This window comes from Trichechus manatus, unplaced genomic scaffold (assembly GCF_000243295.1).
Source record: "Trichechus manatus latirostris isolate Lorelei unplaced genomic scaffold, TriManLat1.0 scaffold00020, whole genome shotgun sequence".
Taxonomy (NCBI): domain Eukaryota; kingdom Metazoa; phylum Chordata; class Mammalia; order Sirenia; family Trichechidae; genus Trichechus; species Trichechus manatus.
The window spans coordinates 18,255,248-18,278,787 of NW_004443956.1; the positions used below are offsets into that span (position 1 = coordinate 18,255,248).

Here is a 23,540-nt window from a genome sequence, read left to right on the forward strand (position 1 = left end):
TATATAAATAAAAGAATGAAGAGAGGAATCATTCTCACAGTATACAAATACTTTATAATGTGCTTCTTACATTTAATATATTGTGAACAACATCTATGTCATTATGTATACTTTTATGCCGGCACTTATTTAAGTTTTTTAAATGTACATTTTCAAACATACCACAAAGGAGGAAGACAGTATAATTAATCCCCTGGACTCATCACCCAGCTTCAATAACTGGTAACCTTTTGCAAATCTTATTTCATCCATCTCCATCATGACTGTTTTCGTGTGGAGTATCCCAAACACCATCTTATTTCACCCATAAATACTTCACTATGCACTGATAAAGATATCAATGAAGACTTTTTAAACCACCACCACTATCATACCCAATGCAATTAACAATGACTTCTTAATACAATCTCACACACAGACCTTGTTAAAATTCCTCCAATAGTCTAAAAAATCATTCTACAGTTGTACAGTATTTTTAACATAAGCACGCTATTCCCTTGTATAATTTAGCCAATCCCCTAATGTTGGTCATTTACTTTATTTCTAATGTTTTGTTACTATGAAAAACTAGTTAAATCTTTACATATATTCTTAATTATTTATATATAGTAAATTCCTAGGTTTTAGACTGCAGGTTTGAAAAGTAATGAGATTTAAGGCTTTACATTTATAACTACACTTCCCTCCAAAGGCACCACTCCAATTTATACCCACATCCTTGATGATAAAATATTTTATTCCTTATCATAAAAATCACATTTCACTCAAGTTTTCTCTCACTTTCCACAAATAGTTTTTGTCACTTAAAGACAGTTACTGTGTAAAAAAAAAAAAAAAAGTTACTGCTTAAACAACTTAAGAGCAAAGCAATTTTAAATGCCTTTGGCCTGAGCTAATTTACCAGCTAAATTATTCTAATTCTTGAATCCTCAAAATGATAAATTACTACATGTCATGGACCTTAGGAGTCAATAGTGGTAAGTAAAATGTGCCTGTGAAGTCTTAAGACGGTTGAGGGGGCATAACCAGTGATGTGCTGGGGTTAGGTAATTGTGCAGATCTCTTCCCAATTTCAACTTCCTGTTTAATGACATCAAGTTGGCAGCTTGTAATTAGCCACACTGAAAGTATTTACACTCAGAAACGTGCAAATGCTACAAACCATCCTCCTCCTGCCAATAATTAAACATTGTTTCTGCTGCTTTTAAGGTATAAATTCCTCCATCTTTCTCAATTGAAATTAAAACGTTTTATAAACTGAAGAGTATAAAACATAGTTTCTTTATGCCATTCACACATTAACAAAATGCAAAAACATTAATTTACTTTAAGAAGAGATGCTGTTTATTTTTCTTTGTAGTCAGCTAGTCTCTTCAGCACTAATACAATCTGCAAATTGTAAACTATTTAAGATCATTATTAGTGCATTTAAAAATTCATGTCTGAACAGATTTAAGTACTTGCAAAATGACCAAACCTCAGTCTCTTTAAAGGGCTTTAATTTCAAATATTATAGTTACTTAGTTTTATAAGCCAAAGATACAATCATGAATTAAGAACATAATGGCTAGTAATGATATACATTAACTTCAAAACGTTTTGTTTTTATAGATAGACTATGCCAGATCATATGGTTGCCTCTAGTTCTTCTGACTGGGGACTCTTGTCCTTATAGGCAATTCGGTGGGAGAATCAGGGAAAAGGGGAGTTGAAGTAAGAAATCATCAACCTACAAACTGAACTAGAGGCAACATGGTCTATCATAATCTATTTGTAAAATATCTCAAAAGTAACAATATTATCTTAGATATAGACGGCAGACAGACCTGGGTACAAATTCTAACTCCACCGCTTTTTAGTTCAGAGACTTACTCAGCGATTCTAAACGGGCTGTTACTATCCCCTACAGTTGTGGAAATCTATGAAGGCATTATTTTGTCACAAAAACTGAGGGGCACGAGGAGGTGCTGAGGATGCTAAGTTCTAGAATGCCCCAGAAATCCTATACAGTTGAAGAATTATCTTGCATACAACATTCTGATGTACCACCAGATAGTCACAGAGATAAATATATGGTTGTATATACACTAATTTTCTAGGAAAGCAGCTACCCCAAAAAAAAAAAAAAAAAAATCAAAGGATGACTGTTTCTGTTTTGTTCAAAAATTTACTAAGAGTTCGTCACCATTTTGGAAAATCATGTCACTGAACAATGAAAACCCTACGGGAAGTATAGTTCTACTCTGACACACATGGAGTCGCCATCAACTCTACAGCAACTGGATATGTATATCTACATATGTATATACAGATACATTTATATATATACATATGTAAACACATACATAGTAACATATAAACATCTTACTACTTCATTATGTCTTCTAGTATAGCTGTGCTTGAGTATTCAACTATTATATATACTTTTTATTGTTTTATTTTTATTTATTTTACAAGTGGGTGTTATGATTTCTTAAAAATTATTTAGGAACAGTAAAGTGTATTACAGAACACTTGTTACAGAAAGAAATGTTGTTTCTGTGTCTTTTAGTTTCTTCATGGTGACAGCAGGACTTACTTTATAACATGCTATGAATATTACTAGTATTTAGTAAGTGCTCAATAATGAATGTTGTTTATTACTATTTTCATTAAGTTTATAAATCTGGTTTTAACAAGTTTTTACCATTGCAGAATAAATGCAGTAAACACTCAAGTATTAATACCTTTTTCCTTATATTGAATTAGTTCTTTCAAAACTGAGAAATTAAAACTGGAAAAGCAAAAAAGGCTTATCTTTTTTTCTAATAAATAACTATAAATAAAATTAAGGATGAAGATTAAATGAGTTGCATAAAAGAATTATAATTCCATGCTCTCTCTATATATGTGCATATATACATATACTATCTTGTTTAATATCCATATAACCAAAGCATATTACTTATCACTTAACAGTAATAAATTGCTTAAATTGCTCTGCAGAATTGTATGCAAAACCTAAATTTTTTACTTAAAGAATCATATAATAAACTTTCCCAGAAGAGAATTGTTTTTGGATTGTGTGGCTTAATAATACTAAGTCACAACCAAACTCACTGGCTCAAATTTATTTTACTGTCAGGAAACTAGTATGATGAATAGCACACATGTAAATTGCAGGATGATCTGTAAGGACCACAATTTACATGACATTTATGAATCGCTTCCGCATAGTTTCCAAGTTTCTATAAAATGGAATAGGCTCTTGGCTGGGTAGGATTTGTATCAGTCTTCCACTCTCTTTTACTTCAGTATCCTTGCCATATACAGAAAACTCCTTTCTTCTACTTTTGTGATTCTATGCACTAAGATGAAATACAATAGTGATAATGTTGACTCAGATTGAAGGCCAACAACAACAACAAAAAGATGATGGCAATGACTGACAGGTGGAAAAATTAACTAGTCAAAGGCTGTCATAATATAAATATATTTGGTTATCAAAATTATTAATTAGTCATGGAGGGGAAATTGATTTCCATAGAACAGCAGTTCCCAAAATGCAGTCTACAGGAGAATCACCTGGAGGGCTTGATGGGCCACAGGTTGTTGGGCTCGGGCCCCCAGGGTTTCAGATTTAGTCAGTCTGGGGAGGGCTGGACCATCTGCAGATCTAACAAGTCCCCAGGTGATGCTACCCTGCTGATGCAGCGACCACATTTTAGGAACCAAGATCCCTGTGGTCACACCAGTGCTTAGGGATAAAAGCCTTGCTCTTGTCAAGATAAATTTAGTTGTTACTGTTATAGATGCCTAAAAGAAGACAATGTGTTAAAAACTTTACCAAACGCGTGTTTATAACTATACCCAGCACAAGGTCCTATAAAAAACTCTGAAGACTAACTTAATACATTTTTTCCATACATGAAAATGAACTGAAGTTTTACTGGATTTGAAAGAATAAACTAGAGATTTCAAAAAAAGTTTCCTATTTCCCCCATGAAATAAAGGCAAATTTCTCTGTGTTTAGAAGTTACATTAGGCTCATAATATAACTTACAATGATCTCATTTCCTTTGTGAAATTAAGCTGGGTACAAATAATAAAAACTAACAGAATAAGCTTTTGCAAGTGGAATCTAATAATTAATTTAAAAGGAGTTCAAAAAAGACACCTGATTTCTGGAAATACTTAAATGGCATATAAAAAGAGAACGTACATGAGATGCTTACCCCCTTTGGTTCTGGAACAATCAAATGTGTACACTTCTTATTGAGGTTCAGCTGGCACTCCCCACCATGGAATGTAACCAAAGCCCACAGAGCACTTCGGTCTTCAGATGACACCTGGTAGAAAGTGAGAAGACAGGGCTTTATCGTACATTTTAATCTCTGTGCATTTATCTTTTTACTTTATTATTAGAACACATTGTGATATCCTAACTATTTTGCTTTATCTACTTTTCTGCTTTATTAAATGAAATTAACCTAAGGGTCTTAGTGGGAAAAACAGATAAGCTTTTAGCTATTATTATAATAAAAACTATATTCTTGTCATGATAGTTTTATAGATATAAATCTTTTTTTTGTCTTGTCACCAAACAAATCAAAAATACTTATATTCCAAAGACTGAATGGAGGATTATTTCAGTCTGTAACAAAAATGATGGGGGAGTCGGGGGTGGGGGGCAGGGGGAAGAACCAGTACACCATTCCAGCCTCTATTTGTGTAATTTCTGAAACTGTTTAAATACAACAGCAATATCAAAACCACATTTAAGAAACTCCTTAATCACTAATGGAAAACAAATACTAATTATGAAATGGATAAAATAAAAACATAAAAATACAATTGTTTGTAAGTGCAGGGGAAAATGTAAATATTATTTAACACAAAGAAAAGACAAGCATAAAAGGAATAATTCTTATGCTTGCATAATGATGAAGTAAAGACTCCAGATATGATGGTTTATGTTTTAAAACAGGCTTTCACTATAATGATAAGAACAGCTACCATTTATTGCCTGCCTACTATGTGCCAGGAACTGTGCCAAGTGCTTTATATATATTCCTAATCCCTACAACCACCATGAGAAACAGGACTCATTAGTCCCATCTTAGAGACAAGGACACAAACTCAGACAGGTTAAGTAATTTTCTCAAGATGAATTAAAATCTGGAAAAGTTGGCTTTTAAACCCAGGCCTGTCTAAACCCGGGTCTAACTCTAAACTGTATCTTTCCACTGTTCGATACTGCTTCTCTAAGGACAGTCACTATTAGCAAAGCCAAAAATAATGTCTACAGTTAAAACTTTAGAGTCTGAAAGGCAAAAGAAACATTTAAGAAAAACAAAGGTATGTTAATTCTAAGGTAATCATTTAACCAAGTGCATTTTCTTTCTGGATAAATTTATTGTTGAGGATTATGACTGTTGAAAAATCTTGAACTGTCTTGTTATCATTCTAAAACGTATTGATAAATAGGTTAATGTCTTTTTTTAATTGCCACTATTCAGTTTGCCAAAATTCTGACATACATCTACTCTCATCCATCTCACAAATATTTAAAGAAATGATTTCGCATTCCACGCTACTCTATGAATCCTAAGATCATGTTAATTTTATAAAATCACCTCTAAAAATCATTATTTTATATCTTTTTAATTTAGTAAGTCGACGTCACATTTCAGTAGATTAGATCAGGTTTGTCATTTTATTAGAGACTTTTGAAAAAACATTTATATCCTGCAGCATTTGGAGAGTTGAGACTGAATTGCGATAATATAGGTTAATCTAATGAATCATTACTTAATCTTTATTAAAAGTGAAATTAAAAAACATAATCTAGATATGCCTTTATTACCAAGATTTGGCCATAAGTCAATTAAGTATTATCTTTATTTTACTGACTGCAGTAAATATAGTCCTATAGCATCGGTGGCCTATGCCACAGGCGTAGATCTCAACAGGGTGCACTATGTTGCTGTGGAAAGAACACCAGGCAGGAAGGAAGAAGGGGACTGGGAGGCAGTACTGTGTCTCCCACAACAAACTCATCTTAGCTCGGAAAACGTCCATGAACCAGATTCTTCATCGAAGTACGTCTGGATTAAATGACCTCTAAAAACCATACCAGCTCACTGAATGAGTATCAACATTAATTAATTATTAGGAATGCTCTTTCCACACCAAAATGTTAACAATAGTTATCTAGGGTGATATGATTATGGGGACATTTTTATTTTCATTTTTATACTTTTCTGTATTTTCCAAATTTTCAAGATCATTAGTTTTAAAATTGGGGAAAAGTGCTTTTCTTTTTTTAAAGCAATCTTTCTAAAACACAGGTCTTATCATTTTGGTTAACAAAGCTTTGATGTCTCCTCAATGCCTTAAGGCTAAAATCCAAAAAGCTTCCAAATGGTGTCTAAGGCCCTTCATGACTTGACTCCTTACCACCGCCTTTTGTTCACTAACTGCTTTCCCACATGCACCTTCAACTACAACCACATTTAACAACATTCCTCAAACATGCTCTGCTTTCTGTCTCCACGCAGTACTCAGCCCTCAACTCCTGCTCCTCCAAGACTCAGCTCAGGTATCACTGACACTATATTCCCACAGCATGCTATACAAAATTCTAAATACTTATCACACCATATAACTGTATGCTTACCTGTCTTTCCCCCCACTACACTCTAAGAAACTAGAAGCTGTGGACTTTCATTTCTTCTGTTTCCCCTGTTAAATAGATGCTTTCCTTTATACCAAAGGAATGTCCTCCTTTCTCTTTCAGGTCTGACCACCCCTAATAAAACCCTCCCTGATTCTAGCGTGCATGGATTTCTCCTTGTTCAGTATCATGAACTATAATGCTACTTACTGAAGACTAAAGTCTTGGATAAGAATTATGTCTTAAACATCTTGGATATCTTTCATAGTACCTAGTACAGTGCAAGGCACATGGGTAGGCAGTCAAGAAATATGTGTTGATTGAGATGCAGAAATGGAAAGGACTTTTATTTTTCATCTTCTAGATTTAAATTATGACCCTGGCCAGGCTCTCCATTACACTCTTGACCTATTCCCAGAAACCTACCCAGCACATTACAACAGAGGGCCTCAGCCTGCATCAATACCGGGTCAGAAGAAGGCAGATGGTCTCTGTGCTTTCCAACTTCTGCTGGCACAATCTCCCTTCCCTACCTCTCCCTGGGAGATCTCTGGAAGACTCCAACAAAGAGCTCCAGCTTGTATCAACACCCTGACAGGGGAAAAGACAGAAGGGTCACTAAGAACCACCAAGCAAACATTCCTTTTTTAAAGGCGGAGTCCTGCCTGGTACATGCGTGTATGTGTGTGCGCACACACAGGTGTTCTAGCATTCAAAAAAAGGTACCAGTACCTCAGACAGTCTCTGATCAGTGCAGAGAACAGAGCAATGGTTAGCAATCATTATCCGTCCCTCCTCTGTATTATTTCTATACTTAGCACCCACTTTTATTTTTGCACATGTTACAATATACTGTATTTGTTCACATCTATCTCCCCCTATAGACTTTAAGTTTACTGAGGGGAGAAGTTGCATCTTTATCTGTATCCCTAACCCCTAGCATTGTTTCTGACACAAAGGAAGTATTTGTTGAACCAAAGTCCCTTAGCTATACACTATACGTATGTTTGATAATACATCTTAAAAATGAACGAACATTTGTTAGTAACCACAAAACATTACTGCCTCCCAATGCACAACTAAAATTTCCAGGATTCTTCATATCAACTACTGTCAGGTAAGATCTTCCTATCCATATCTGAACAATCTTTCTGAACGTAAAAGCAGGGCTTTGTATGTTACCCTGCTATATTACACACTGGGGGCTTCAATTCATCACAAGTGATAGACTGTGATAGTAAGTGCAATAAATGATTCACAAAGATCGTATCAAATTCTGATTCTTGTTACCCAACGAAATTGCTCATGCTAAATTCAAGTTCTTTATGTCTACCATAGACCCAGCCGCTCCCCTCAATGATTTTAGCACCTACATAAAATTCCCCTTTTCAACTGAAAGCTGGGGAGCAGTGTCTGCACTCCGTGTGTCACCAGCAGGGACACTTCCCAGACCTCATAATCAAATGACACTATTCTTCCTTCAAGAATCTAGACATGAATGTTCTCTGGCCACAGCTTCCTCACCTATAACATTTTTCTTCACGGGATCACCATTCTCCCCTCACCCTCCGCTAACTATACTGCTGTGTCTTCTCAGTCCAGAACCCAAGATCTCCGTAGACCCCTAAGTATGGTCGCCGAGTCCTGTGTCACTTTTCATCATCTTTTTTTCCTGGGTTACAGAACAGGACTGAGAGAACACATGGGACTATGTACACCTCTCTGTTACAAATTCATGCTCTGAAACTTTACCTGGGCCATTGCTACTGTCAACAATAAAAATGAAAATGATTAAGTCTGACTTTATCCTTGGCTTCTAAAAATAAAATTCTATGTCTCCAACAGTCTCCATTTATTTTCAAATTCCTTTTCTTTTCAAATCTCCTTAACTACGTATATTACCCAAAGCTCTATTCCTGGTTATCTGCTCTTACCTCTACTATCCTTTGGAGGAATTAGTAATTCTCAGCACCTTCACGACACTGTATCTTCAAATCCCTACAAGAGATTTCCATTTGGATAGCTGATCAACACCCCAAATTCAATGTGTTTCAAACTGTTTCTAGTTTCCATTTTATACCTTCATTTACACTGTGCTAACCTTAATCCACATCTTCTTCACCTGAAGTCTAAAAAAGATTGCAAATTTCCATCTTGCCAAAACTCCAATCTCTACCCTGCCTTCATATGTCACACTCAAGTTCCATGACCACTTTGTCCTACAATGATCACAGGTGATTCTCTACTACTTTTTTCTGTGTTTTCAAAATTTTTCAATGCAAACATTTGTAACTTAAAATTAAATAAAGGAAGCATCCTGTTGACTACTCTATCAAGCTCAAACTCACATACTTAGATTTCAAGGTTTTCCATATTCTCTACCCATCTACCTACCCAACCTTTGGCTCTATACCCAAATATATAATCTTAGCTCTGACATCAATCTCCTAATAAATGAGCCACATGTGCCTTCCTGTTTTTTCCTTCAATTTTTCTTTACATGGAATGCCCTCCCTCTGTATCCTATTCTTACTAATCTTGCCTATTCTTTCAGATCCAATTCAAATCTTACATCCTCTGTCAAGTCTCTCCTAACCTTTCCAGCTCATGTTAATGCCTTCCTTTTCTGAACTCATATACTAATACCTGTGCCACTAGATTCAGCATATCATATAGTATGTATTATATATACTATAATCTTATACGTATCTTATATAATAGTCTTTTGCAAATGGTTAGTGCACTCAACTGGTTGGAGGTCAAGTCCACCCAGAGGCATCTCGGATAAAGTCCTGGTGATCTACTTCTGAAAAATCAGCCACTGAAAACCCTGTGGAACACAGTTCTACTCTGACACACATGGGGTCACCATGAGTCAGAACTGACTCAATGGCAACTGGTATAACCTGTGTCAAATATAACTATTAGTTTTTTTTCTCTCCAAGAATAAAAATATTCCACCTAGTGCTAAACTCAGTTAGCATTTAATAATAGCTAATTACCTAATTTAAAACCCTCTAATTATCTTATACACATACTTTTTATTTTATTATTCATTTCCCCAAGTCAAGTCTGCTAAGCCTAGATCCCTGAAGAATATCCACAGTGCTCCTCTGCACCCACCCCAACTCTCGATGGCCCATCTTTCCCTCTTGCTTTCTCATTCAATTTGAATCCTCTCTGGGTAGTGGATTTCTGAATCTGAAGCCCAGAAATCCAATCAATATGAAATATAATTTAAAAAAATTCACATTTTAGCCCAAGTACATTGTGTTTATGCATAAGCAATATAGTAATAAAATGTTTTCAATTTTAACACTTTTCTGATGTTTACTGTAAATTTGGAACATACAGAGAAGTATAAGGAAAACAATAAAAATTACATGTAATCATAGCACCTAGTGATAAAAAAATTTTCATTTTAGCCAACTTTAAAGATCATCATCATCATCATCATCATCATGTAAATACACATTTATAACCGACATGAAAAACACTGAAAAATACAAATACCAACAAAATTGCTGTTCCTAAGGGGGGAGGGGGAGTCAATTTTGCTTCTTTAAGAATCTCCACCAAATTTATGTAGCAAGAAAAAGAAAGTGGAAAAAAAAAAAAAAGAGGATTTTATCATTTTAAAGAACTTCCAAAATTTATAACACAAAAAACAAAAGCATAGTAACCACTGTTAAACTAACTTATTGACTGGACAAAGACGGCATCAAATTTAGGTTGGTAATATCATCTGTACTAAAAGCTGAGTCCGCCCTAAAATCTAACAGTGTTAAAGTAAATATGACCTGGTTCTATAACCTCTATTACAGAGAAGTAACAAAAAAATTAAGACACTTATCAAAGCGTATTTCATTTCTCTCAAAGCTTTCAGAAGTGATGGAGGACTAAATACTATCTCAAAAATATCTTCTTGAGAATATCAAAATTACAGATTAGGGACTGGGCCTTTGTCAAAATGACAGCACTCTATGTTGTGGTTTTTTTCCTGTTCAATAACCACTAATTTTAAATAAATTATTCTATGTAATTTTTAAAACAAACGTAACAGTACAAGCTTAATTTTTTAAAATAGTTTTTATGGTTTGAGGTTTTTTTTTTAACTAAGGGCTTGGGAGAACAGAATAAAAAAATTAAATAATCACTTCTCTCACTACCCAGAATTAACCACTGTTAACACTTTGGTCCCCCTTTCAGATACTTCCTGCTTTATGTGGTTGATATAATATTATCATACCTATTATATATCTTTTGCTTTTTTCCCCACTTAAAACATTTTTGATGTCTTTATATATCTTCATAAAATATAATTAAAAAATGGCTACACAGCTAGACTCTTGTATAAGTATATACAAGAGGTTTCTTAACCTTTCCCAAATACTGGATAATCTGATCATGTCCAATTTTACCCTTTTATATAATGATGCTGTGTTGAACACTTTTATGCATCAATCTGTCCTTATTTCTATCAACTTGGGATAGATTTCTAAACATAAGAGAACTGCAGGGGAAAACGGAATGAGTACTTGAAGACCCCTGATACTGCTAAACTTTTCTAGAACACTGTTACACTGATCTGCACTCCCGCCAGCAGTAGGTAGGAGTGTTTGTCTTAGACATCTCCACCAGCATTGAGTATGCTGTTACAAATTGGATAAGCAAAAATTTTTATCTCACTGCTATTATAATTACCGTGTCTTTGATTATAAACCTGTATCAAACGTTTTGTTATACTTATTTGCTATATGTAGTTTCTCTTTATGAACTATAAATTCACTTCTTTGACTTATCTGCTGAGATCCTTATTATTTTCTCTTATTGATCTGTATAACACCTTTATTTACTAAGAAAATTAATTCTTTATCTCTAATTCTGACGGAATTTTGTCATCTTTCAATTTCATTTTCAACACTTTTTCCATATTCAAGTTTTAAATCTTTGTAATTTTTAAGACTAGAGAGGACAATTATCACCTGTTAAAAACTTTTAATCTTAAAAATAAGCATGAATATTTAAATAATCATAAGTATGTCATAAGTTCATATTGAATATGCAGTCAGTTTAGTCAATAGCTTCTCTAAAACTGGTTATCAAATAGGTCATAAATCCAATCATATAAAAACTCAGAAGTTTATGTGTACATAATACAAGGCTAATTATAATCATGCTTACCTGAGAAAGGCAGGCAGTGACTCCAAAAAAAATCTGACATGACTCTGGAGAAAAACCATTTACTCTGTTTTATAGTTATTAAGATTACAATGGAATAAGATTAGTGCAACCTGTCCCTCACTAACAGACACATCTTACTTGCCCATGTGAACATTACCTGCTTCCTGCCCAGTTCCCTCCCTCCCTCCCTCGCAGTCAATCCATTTAGGAAAGAGACAGCCTTAAGCTGACCACAGAAGAATACAAAGCAGACTGGAATAAAGAGAAACAGGAGCACAAAGAGAACTGAGAGGTTTTCTATGAAGTACATTTTAAAATTCAATCTCTCCACTTATCAATGGGTATAATATAGTTACAGGGAAAAGCATTTGGTCTCTGATAGCTAGCTTATTATATACACATACACACACACACATACACATATATAACAATCATTTTACAAATTAAAACATGTTTTTAAAATTTATTTTAGAATGAAAGGTTAATGTGATTACTTCTGTGATATAGTAGAAAGAATCCTTTATGAAAGAATTGAGGTTCTAGATTTATTACTACCACTAACTTTGTGAACTTGGGCAAGACAACTCTGAGCTTCAGTTTCCTCTTTGTTAAACCGTGAGTTGGAATATGTAATTTCCAAGATCCTTCCCAGTTCTAAAGTTCTGATTTCTAAAATCCATTCAGCATAATTACTGAAAGCTTACTATGTGCTAGACACTTAGAACATGGCTATAAATATGGTAGACATGGGCTCTATGAGCCTGCACTATATAGTCTATTCAAAACAAACACAATGACTTTTTTGAAGTTTGGAGTGTCTAGAATTCAAAATGGGTTAAAGAATTACTTCTCTTTTCTGACAGGTGAAAACTGTATGTTAGACAGGTGAATTAAGAAAAACATAACAGACTGAAAATTCTATTGCAATTCTGAAGTTTCCTATACAAGTATACTGACAAATCTTATAAAGATTTCCTGACTGTAATAAACTGTAGACTCAAACATGACTCAAACCACCCCATTATCCCAAGATTAGTTTCCATCTTCCTACTAAACAGATCATGGATTTTATATTTCCAAAGACTTGGGGGAAACACTGGCAAAGGCAAATCTCAGCATATGTTGTCTACCAGAGTCTTGGAGGTTCCCTTTTCTGTTTCCTTTAGGCTTCTTTAGGAGAGGCAAGTAACAGCTCAAAGGAGATGACAAGCTCTGAAGGAATTCTTGTGTGGAGTTAATGATCCAGAACAGGAAGAACTAGCCTCTTCAAAAATACCCATTCCACTCCTAATCTTTTTTAACCTGCTCTTATAAAGCAAAAATAAAACAAAAAAACCTAAATATACCCCTCACCCCACTCCACCCCCCAAAATAAACAAGGAAAAAAACCAACACTGGGAACTGATTTCCTTCAACTTTCATATGAGAAATCTTAGAATATTTGAGTTGGAGTTGCTAATGTTCTGCACAAAATCCAAGAACTGCATTTAAAGAGCTATTTTCTGTTCATTTGAGGTCCCCTATAAATATTTAATTATAATAAGATTCCTTCCATCCATATTACTTCCATAGGTAATAAATGCATTCAAAGGAACTGCCTTGCATAGCTGCGAAATAAAATACGGTGAAAGACAGAATCTCTCACCCAGATTTGTATGGTATTAAATACTCTTTAAAAAAAGATTTCCAAATTCGAGTTATGCTCAAGAGTAAATCTCCAGAAAATGAAGATTCATACTTTCATAATGAAATAGGAGCCATCAGACTTAGAATAGTAAACAGTAGGCCTGCAAAATGCCTCACTCCTAACATCTAGCACAGTCCATGGGACAGTCACACTTAAGAAATGTTGAACGAATGAGTGCAGGCGTGCATGCGAGAAAGCTCTTTGAGGGCAGAAATTATGTCCTGTTCACACTATATTTTCAGCACCCAGCCCACAGCAGGTGTTTACATGTTTACTGAATTTATAAACCTTCTATTTAGTATAATTAAAAAGAATAACAGTGTATATTATAAAACTAAACATTTTCCTCTGATGCTGTCTTCCCCAATCCACCCTTCAAATAATTCATGATTTGGTCTAGAATTTTAGAAATATACTGTCTAGCTACACAACATAAAAGTTATCTTTTTCAGATAAGAAAACTAAGGTCCAGAGAAGCAGATTGCCCAAGATTTTAAAGCTGAGTAGTAGAAGAACTAGAATTTGTGCCTCAGTGGTCCTAGCCTAGAGCTATGTCCACATAGCTGGCCCTCCCCTTTTTACACGAGTAATGACAAGGATCAGTTACATAAAATTTGACACAGGATAGAAAATAGGAGGGATACAGAGTGGAGACAACACAATTCACCCTAACTAATAAACCCCCTGTGCATTAAGTATCACTTCAATTTTACACTAGGAGCTACCCTTTCCTTTCTTCCCTCCCCCAAAAAAGGATACGGCAGAAGAGTTCCACACTGAACGGATAATATCACCCAAGAAGGCTGAAAAACAAAATATTAACTTGATCAAAACACATTTTCAATTTATAATCAAAGTGACATTACTTTAGTAGCACTGCTCATAGAAATTAAAAGGCTATAAAACATCCAGATAACAATTATGAATACTCAGGTAGCAGGAATATCACAGTTAAAGATTAGTTAATTAATGTCCAAAATAAAAAGTCCAACTATAGAATTAGGCATTACTTGATTTTTTAAAAAATTACTCCATACAGAAATTTAAATTTGCGGTTTACATACTTATAACTGCGTAAGCCTCTAGGCCAGCAGGAAAACTGTCCTCAGAACCAGAGGGATGTGGCATTGCTACCCAGTCTGTCCCACCACTAGCTCCGCTCCACCCATGGAATAAAGTCGGCCCTCTTAAGTTCCCTTCTTGAATCCTGAATTCGATGAAGTCTAAACACAGGAGATTTCTTTTTTTTTTTTTTTTTTTAGCGTTGTTGTAGTTTAAATGAAGTTTACTTTTTTTTTTTTTTTTTTAGCGAAGCCAAGTAGATATAATGTTTGTAAAACACAAAATTTATTCTGTCTGGTAGTCATTTTATGAATTCCAAAACTAAGATTTATTATAAAACCTCAGATTAATGACTACCTTTTCAGGTAACTTGCATTTTTGAAAAATTATCTCCTCCATTTTTATATTTAATTAAAAAAAAATCACACTTATTATTTGCTCACAAAATTATCATGTAAAAATATAGTAATGTCTCATTTAGCTGGCTGACTTCCAGAAATTTCACCCAATTGAAACATGTATCTACAAACTTATCACTCTCCATCAATTCATTCATTAAATATCTACTGAGAATTTATTTTGTGCCAGAGATAGTGCAAGGTCTTGGGGATATACAGTAAACAAGATAAACCGTCTTTCCTCTCATGCTACTTACATTCCAAGTTAATGAACTTCAAACTAATTTGCTCAAACCAAAAAACAAACCCGCTGCCGTGGAGTTGATTCTGACTCATAGTGACCCTGCAGGAGAGTAGAACTGCTCCACAGGGTTTCCAAGGAGCGGCTGGTGGATTCAGACTGCTGACCTTTTGGTTAGCGGATGAGCTCTTAACCACTATGCCACCAAGGTTTCCAATTTGCTCATGTACACCTTCAAAGAATCTTAGAAAATAAGTATGCTTGTCATCATTTTTAGGTGATATCTAAAAATTCTCAGCTTAAGTTTAAATAAGCTTATTTGCTGCTAACAGAGGATAGGAATATTAAACATCTTATAAAATTAAAAAAAGATTGGCAATACTTGGGATAACTATTTCATGATGACTTGATAATTTTACCAACAGTTTTAACAAACTTATTGAATAAAGTACACCATATATGAAAGAAAGCACTTAAGGTTTCTATCCATGTGTTTTATCCAATATATCTTAACATAGTTCTGGAGAAATTCCAGTTAAATTTAGGAGAACTGGCCAGCACCAGTAACCTATGTTGGCTTTGACTCTTCTGAATTCAGAACATCTCCACGTGGGCCAAGGTCTATCCTTAATTGGAACACACAGAAGACCCTCAGAGTTTAAAGTTTCACGACTGATCACACTAAGGGAGGCTTTTTTGAAACCATTATTTCCAATGATCCCTTTGGTGTGCAGGGAGATCTTCTCAGCCTAGGGCAGTGAGGTTATGCCTTTTCCTGTGTAAAGTGGGAGGAGGGCTGTTGTGACCACAGGTATACTCCGGCAGTTTTAGGAAGGACCACATAAAGAAATCGATCCCTTTACAGTGATCCATATAGCATACACCTTGGCAAGTCTCCCCTCCAGAGGCTAGGGTAGGAGTGAGATGGATGGGTATCCCAGTTTAGATCGCTGGTCTAGCTATAATAAAGTCCAAACAGAGTATAATCACTCTGAGGCCTTCATTCAGATAAATTCAGATAAAATAATGCAAAACTGAGGAGGACACACTAATAAAGCAGAAATGAAAAACTGTAAAAGCACAGTAATAAGGTGCTATTTGTCCCAAAGGCAAATAACAATATATAAAAATAAACCCACTACTATAAGTCAGCATAATTAACATTTCCAATGATGCCCTAAGGCCACTGAGAAACACATTTCTATAAAAAAATTATTTAAAAGATTTTGGTGCCTAAAGAAACAAGTTTTAAAATCTATAAAATTCAAGTATGTAAAATCCCTCATTTTCTATAATGATGGATAAACTGTCATCATGCATACAGATGCCTTATTTTAAAAATGCTGTTGTCAAATTTAATTCCAAGGCAAAAGCCAAGGGATATACCCGTAGGGAACCAGGCTTCACTCTTCAGTCAAATTCAGACTCAATTCTTAGCAGAGAGATCCAAAATAAGACAGGCCTAGTAGGTTAATTCAGATTAAGAATAATAGGGTGTACCTAACTACCGTGGAATGAACACAAACTGTTAGGTCAGCTCTGAAAAGTCATATAACCCCACAAAGTAACACCAGTCACCGGACAGTACAGGTGCTGCCACAAATTAAAAGCAGGCTGGGATGCTGAAATATTTATAGACCAAATAGTATGTCTGGGATTGGTTTTAAAATACTACAGCCAAAAGTGGGGGAAGTGGGATATTAAGCTAGATAGGCAAAACGTTGATAACTGTAGAAGCTGGGAAGTGGGTATTTTTATACAGCATTATTATACACTGACTTTTCTAGGAATGTAACTACTGTATAAAACAAAAGACTACTTTGTTTAGTTCAGAACTTTACCAAAGACTGTTCACCATTCTGAAATGTCACCTCACAGCTGGCAGCTCCATTTGTGGGATAGGAGGATCAGTCTGCATTTGCAGCAGTCACATTCACAGTGATCCTATATATAGCGGCATCTGACTACTTCCTTATGTCCTCCAGCGTAGCTGTGCCCAAGTATTTAGATACTAAAACATATACTTATTAACTTTTATTTCCTCTTTACATTTCACGCATTACCTCACACATACATATATGCATAGCTGACATTATGTGGTAAGTTATCTTACATACGAATTTCATTTCTGCACAATAAGAACAAAGTACTTACTACAAAAATGGGGTTCGGGGTCACACACGTTAAGAATCACTGTTGTAAGTGATCTGGCAACAATGACCTATGTGTGTTGTGTGCCATCAAGTCGTTTCCAAATCATAGCGACCCTACAGGAAAGAGGAGAACTGCCCCATAGGGTTTCCAAGGAGCAGCTGGTGGATTTGAACCGCCAACCTTTTGGTTAGCAGCCTGAGTTCTTAACCACTTTGCCACCAGGGTTCCTAGGCCCCCAAAATTTGTTAATAAGGCTGCCCTTTTAAAATTCAATTGTGAAATCTACACAAGACATGCAAAGTTACTTTAATGAGACAATAGCCTGAGAGAAAGTTTGTAGGCAGGGAAAGGAACTGGGGTCTGGTCCCTACATCTAAGAATGGAAGCAAACCAGAGACAAAAACACCCTGTAGCAGGTCTATCTCTCTTGCAAAGTGGCATGAGACAGCAGACAAGGCACCCTGCTAACAGTCTTCACAAATGGATCTGCACAGAGAGTGAGCTGGCGTGCTGAAACAAGCATTCCATGCACATCAGTCTCCTGAGAGTTTTCAGAATAATCTCTTGAGACAGATCCACTTTCGGGTTTATTTTAAAAAACCAAGTAACTAAGCCTGCAAAGCAGAACTTAAGACCCTGGATATTGGTGAGATTCACCACTTCCCAGCAGCCAGCTACTTCTCTGCCACCAACCTAACTTCACTCTGTTACTAAGTCACAGTAACTTTTACACTGTTTTTTTTCCTAAAGCAAAGCACTTAATAGCATGAAGAAAATTAAAAAAAAGTTAGTGGTATAGAACTATTTTTAAACAAATATATAATACAGAGAATTAAAATAGAAGATCAAAATTACAAAACTAACAAATTTTAAAAACACTCATTTAATGACAGTCAACTCAATTTTATCAGCAATAAGAGAACAGCACAGTAAGCAGATCACCAAAATCTAAATAATGCATCTACCATCTGAGACCCTCACTTCCTACAATAAACGAATGCTCCATAGGTCAAGCTGGCTAGTGTTGCAGATGGCCACCAAGTGGACAGTGTTACAAATGATCAGTGTGAACCTTGTCAGAGAGTAAAGTACTCTCTGTTACTTAACTAAGTAGATGGGAGACAAAAGTCTCCTTCAACTATTCTAGCTGGAAATTAGGACCACTAGCCACAATCAGAATGGAGAGTAACCCTGTCCCAGGAGTTATTTCTTGACAGGATTTAGCTTACCTTTGGAATCAAATACTTTCTTATGAGAGAATTTGCCAATGCTCGTCTGATTCAAGGCAACAGATCCACTTCCTATGACAAGTTTCCTCAGCTGAGAGAGCTTACAGGCAGTGATAAAATGGAATCACTCTTACAGCGGGCATACAGGATGATCTAGAACTACTTAGCATATACACAAACCTTCCAACACTGTGATCTAACTTAAAGTGCCTTAGCTAAGTAGGTGACTAAGATGTTAAAAGGGCTACACTCATTTGGCAACTTTCCACATAAAGCAGTACTTCAGCAAAGACCACGAAAAGGGTTACATCAAAATTTCAATGCATTTGCTTTCAAGATCCTGATGAAAATATATAAAATAAATTATAATTATTTACTCCTGACCTTTACAACAGGTAAATCAAAGACTTCCCGGGCTTCTCCAACCTCTGGATTGTCCCCATCTTCTGAAATGATGTGTGAGGCCAGGGCATTGTAGGAGACTTCCTTAGCTTTTCCAGCTTTTAGAAGCTGAATAACCTAAAGAAAAAATCCAAAGAAATTAAAATAGAAAACAGTATGTTTTATTCTTTTGTTCGCTTTAGCTACTCTATGTTCAATACCAAGTTTCAGAGTCTCTTCTCACATACATTTTGATCTTTTCTTTCTTTCCTATGTTTTTTACTGTTATAATTAAACGAACTTTACATTTCAAGTTAGTCTCCCACAGAAAATCTTTTTACATACATTGTTATGAGACCCTAATTGCTCACCCCATTCTGCGACAGCACACTCCTCCTTTCCACCCCTGATTCCTCATGTCCATGCAACCAGCTCCCAACCCTCTCTGCCTTCCCATCTCACCTCTGGACAGAAGCTGCCCCTTTGGTCTCTTATATCTACCTGACTAAGAGGCACACACTTCACGAGTATCACTTTGTGTCCCACAGTCCAGTCCAATCCCTGTCTGAAGAGTTGGCCTTGGAAATTAGAAAACCGTGTTTTATTCTTGACTTATACAAGTAATTATTGTGAACAATGGGAATTTTTAATTAAAACACACCATGTTCCCACCAAGCATTAATAAACTTTTATTCTGAATAACATGCCAAGGAAACATTTGGGGACAATAGAAAGTTAAGTAATGGTGGCTTCTGAGAAGTAGGTTCTAGATATTGTCTCTGTCCTCAAGACAAATGAACTATACAAACAAATGAAACCCAGCATGGATCTCAAACTTAGAGGCTTGGGGATGGGTGGTACCACAGTTAGGGAGTTTCTGGAAGAGGGGACATATAAGCAGAATCCTTATGAACTTATAGGAATTAGCCAGGCAAAAACAGATGTCCTGGAGGAAGGAGCAATGTTCAAGGCACCAGGCAGGTGACTAGTAATCAGGCCACAAATGATCCTTTTCACATGCCATGCAAAAAAAAAACCCTTGTATTTTATTATCTAGAGGAAAGCCACTGAAGGATTTTAAGCAGGGAAACGGCATAATCAGATTTGTTACAGAAAAATTACTGTCAGCCGTAAGATGAATGGATTGGGCTGGCTGCACGATTGGAGACGGGAGACCAGTCAGGAAGCGACTGGAATAAACAGGTGAAAGAGGCAGGTAACTGAATGTCATTAGGGATAGCAAGATGAAGAAACATGTGGGAGAACAAGCAATACCAGGTAACTGAAGGGGGCGTAAGCTCAAGAAAACCATCAAGAATGAAATGCTGAAGAATATATTAGAAGAGCAAAGGGTGGGGGAAGCAAGAAGAAACGTTTAGTTTTGGGCGCTCCATGTTCTCTAGGTGACGTGTAAAACCCAGGAAGAGACAGTTGTATCCAGGAAGAACTCTGGAGCTCACCTGATCAGGAATCCTCAGTGTATATAGAGACAGTGGCTAAAGCAATGAGAGTGAATGAGAGCCCCGCCAGAGTGTAGAGTGGGAAGTGGTCTGGAGGCTAAACCCTGGCAATAATGAATATTTTGGGGACAGGCAGATATGAGAGCAGAATCAGGGCAGAGTAGTGTATACAAAAGCCAAGGCAAGGGTTACAGAATGGTCAACAGAGTCAAATGCATCAGAGAAGCTGAGTAATGTAAGAATTTGTACCAAGTATGAAATTGATAAGGTGGTCACATAGCTAATTTTACCCACAAGTTGGACAACTTATTTTATCAATAACAGATAAGCACTATAAAGGCAAAAACCCAAATCCACTGCCACTGAGTTGATTCCAGCTCATGACGACCCCGTATGTTACAGATTAAAACTGCTCCATAAGGTCTTCGAGGCTGTGACCTTTTGAAAGCAGATCGCCAGGCCTTTCTTCTGAGCTATCTCTGGGTGGGTTCAAACCACCAATCTTTTGGCTAGTAATCAAGTGTTTAATAAATGAAAAAGCAATGGCCACTAGATGTGAACCACCACATCTTTCTTTCTTCCCTTGACCTTCAAGCACCTTTAGCTTCACACAACTATTCCACTTGTCTCACAGAAAGGCACTCCTTTATCTACCCTCCTATCTGTGTGTTTGGTCCTATTTCCTTTTTTAGGAGTCTTGAGAGATTTCAATCTCTCCCCTCTAGAACTATGTTCCTTCAACCTATAAATAATGAAGTCTCCCACATCCTTATACAACATGCCTGTGCAAGCACATATCCACCCTCTGGCCCTATCTCTCTGTCTCCCTTCTCTGCTTCCTTCTAATGACAAATTCCTTGAAATAGTCTCACCTTTCTGTCTTCACGTCCTCACTTCCTGTTCACTCTTCAACTCACTGCAATCTAGCCTCTTCCACCAACACTCTTCTGAAACTAATTTTCACTGACTTTGATGTCAAAACCAACAGCTTCTTCTCAATCTCTAAACTACTGAACCTCTTTCTTACTAGATTTCATCTCCTGTCTCTTTCCTCTGCTCCAGGTACCTGCCTGAAGTATCATCCCAAATATGCTAATACCTCCATTCCTTAGCATATACAGTCCACTTAAAAATATCTTTCACCCTCTTCTACTTAGCTCAAGACCAAACTAAAACAGCAACTAGTGACCTTTCAGTGATACCTCCTCCTATGCACCCTAGGAGGAATCTGTCCTCTTACAGCATCCACTACCTTATACTATGTGGGGCAGTGGGGGTTCAGTGCAAGAATGCTCCACTTCCATGCAGGAGACTGGGTTCCATTCCAGGCAAATGCACCTCATGCACAGCCACCACCCATCTGTCAGTGAAGGCCTGCATATGCTATGACGTTGAACAGGTTTCAGCGGAGCTTACAGACCAAGATGAACTAGGAAGAAAGGCCTAGTGATACACTTCTGAAAAATCCACCAGTGAAGACCCTATAGATCACAACAGTCCCATGCATGACTAGAGGGCCGACTTGATGGCAGATAACTACAACCTTGTGCTTTAATATGTTCAGGTGTGCTTTCCTTCCCCACCAGTGAGGTCCTCAAGAATAGGTAGCATGCTTTGTTCACCTTTAAATTATACCAAGTACTTAGTCCAATGCTGGACAAGTACTCAATGTAAAACACATTTTAAATTTCTGAATCCATATTTATAAGGTTCAGACAATTGGATGTTCTGGCTCTAATGTTTTTAGAAAATATACTGTTTCAGATCAAAGTGGTTTGCCAAGAACATTTTTAAGCACTTGATTTGATTCGTAGTTGAGCAAATATGATTCCAGTTCAGCTTGTTCCGGGTTTAAAGTAACATTTGGTTCAAGTTCCTTCTAAGAGCCAAAGTCCCATAATGAAAGGGAGAGTGGAGGTGAGGACAGGGGAAGAAGAAGGAGAAGAATGGAGGATAATGGGAGAGAGGGAAATTATCAATATTAGAAAAAGCTTCTATTATTACAGGCACTCATTTTGATCATTCTGGGTTCAGCACCTGTTTCAATTCAAAGCCAAGTCTCTTCATCCTACATTTACAGTGAAAAAAGGATCTGTCTTGGGTGTCGTCCAAGGGAATTTAACTATCAAGATACTAATGTACAAACCTCTAGAAGGCCAAGATCATCAGCCTTCCACAATTCCTCTTACACAATCCAAGTTCATTTGCTAAATATTGGTCTCCACCCTTAGAGGCCTAAGTTCTGCTCTTTCTGCCTGCAACGCTCTCCCCCAAGTTTGGCACTACTGCTGTGATACTGATGTGACACTCAAGGCAATATAATTCCACTGTTAAACTTGACATGAGTAAATACTTTGAAGATTAACAAAAAGATGACATTCAACTAGAATTCATTCTCATCTGGAATAATAACATCCTGATGATTAAATAGATGTATTACTTGGGAAAACCCACAATATTCTTTGACGGGAGCCCAAACTACAAAAAAAAAAGTTTAATATAATGGTGTTACCAGTGTATTTTCCACATTTATTCCATATTTATTCACCCAATTAAGAAAATAAAGGAATATCAATCCAACCCCCATCCCATGAACAAACACTTGTGGTGAACTAAGTGCTTCTCAGATCCGCATAAATTACCGAAGCCAAGCGGGTGGAGATGTCCAAAATCATTTGGCTGGCCAAACTAGGTACACACCTAACTTTTCCAGCTTAGCTGCTTGGAAACCGGGTCCCTAAGTGAGCTACCTGCTTGGAAACCGGGTCCCTAAGTGAGCTATACTGGTCAGCGCTCCTGGCTACTATCTCCGTAATCTCATCGGTCCTCAAACCAACTACTCTGAGAGCCAAGACACCCGGAGCCAGGCAGGCTGAAAGGATGCCATCACTGCCGGAATCCCGCTTCTAAAATGCGCCGAAAGCGGGAGGCGGGCCGAGGTGGCGACCATGCCGGCCCGCCAGGCTGGGGGCTTACCCGCCAGTCAGCAGGACTCCGGGTCCCGCCACCCCACCGAGGGCAAGGTGGCGATCGACCCTCGCGGCGCTAGGCCTGGGCTCCCGGCTCGCGAGGGCGACGCGCGCGGGGGC

The 23,540-nt window shown here is 36.8% G+C and overlaps 1 protein-coding gene across 4 annotated transcripts in view; it reads right to left on the minus strand.

Moving 5' to 3' along the window:
- PAXIP1 (PAX interacting protein 1) overlaps positions 1 to 23,540 on the minus strand; it is a 64,506-nt gene that overhangs the window by 40,449 nt on the left and 517 nt on the right. For 2 of the 4 annotated variants that reach the window (XM_004372783.2, XM_023727974.1), the window contains exons 2-5: positions 18,995 to 19,129; positions 14,286 to 14,329; positions 11,840 to 11,903; positions 4,215 to 4,328 (exon numbers count right to left, since the gene is read on the minus strand). In XM_004372783.2, the coding sequence (XP_004372840.2) occupies positions 4,215 to 4,328; positions 11,840 to 11,903; positions 14,286 to 14,329; positions 18,995 to 19,129 (357 nt within the window). Of the gene's footprint in view, positions 1 to 4,214; positions 4,329 to 7,081; positions 10,085 to 11,839; positions 11,906 to 14,285; positions 14,330 to 18,994; positions 19,130 to 23,540 lie in introns of those variants that run through there. The other 2 variants (XM_023727976.1, XM_023727975.1) reach the window with 2 other exon arrangements.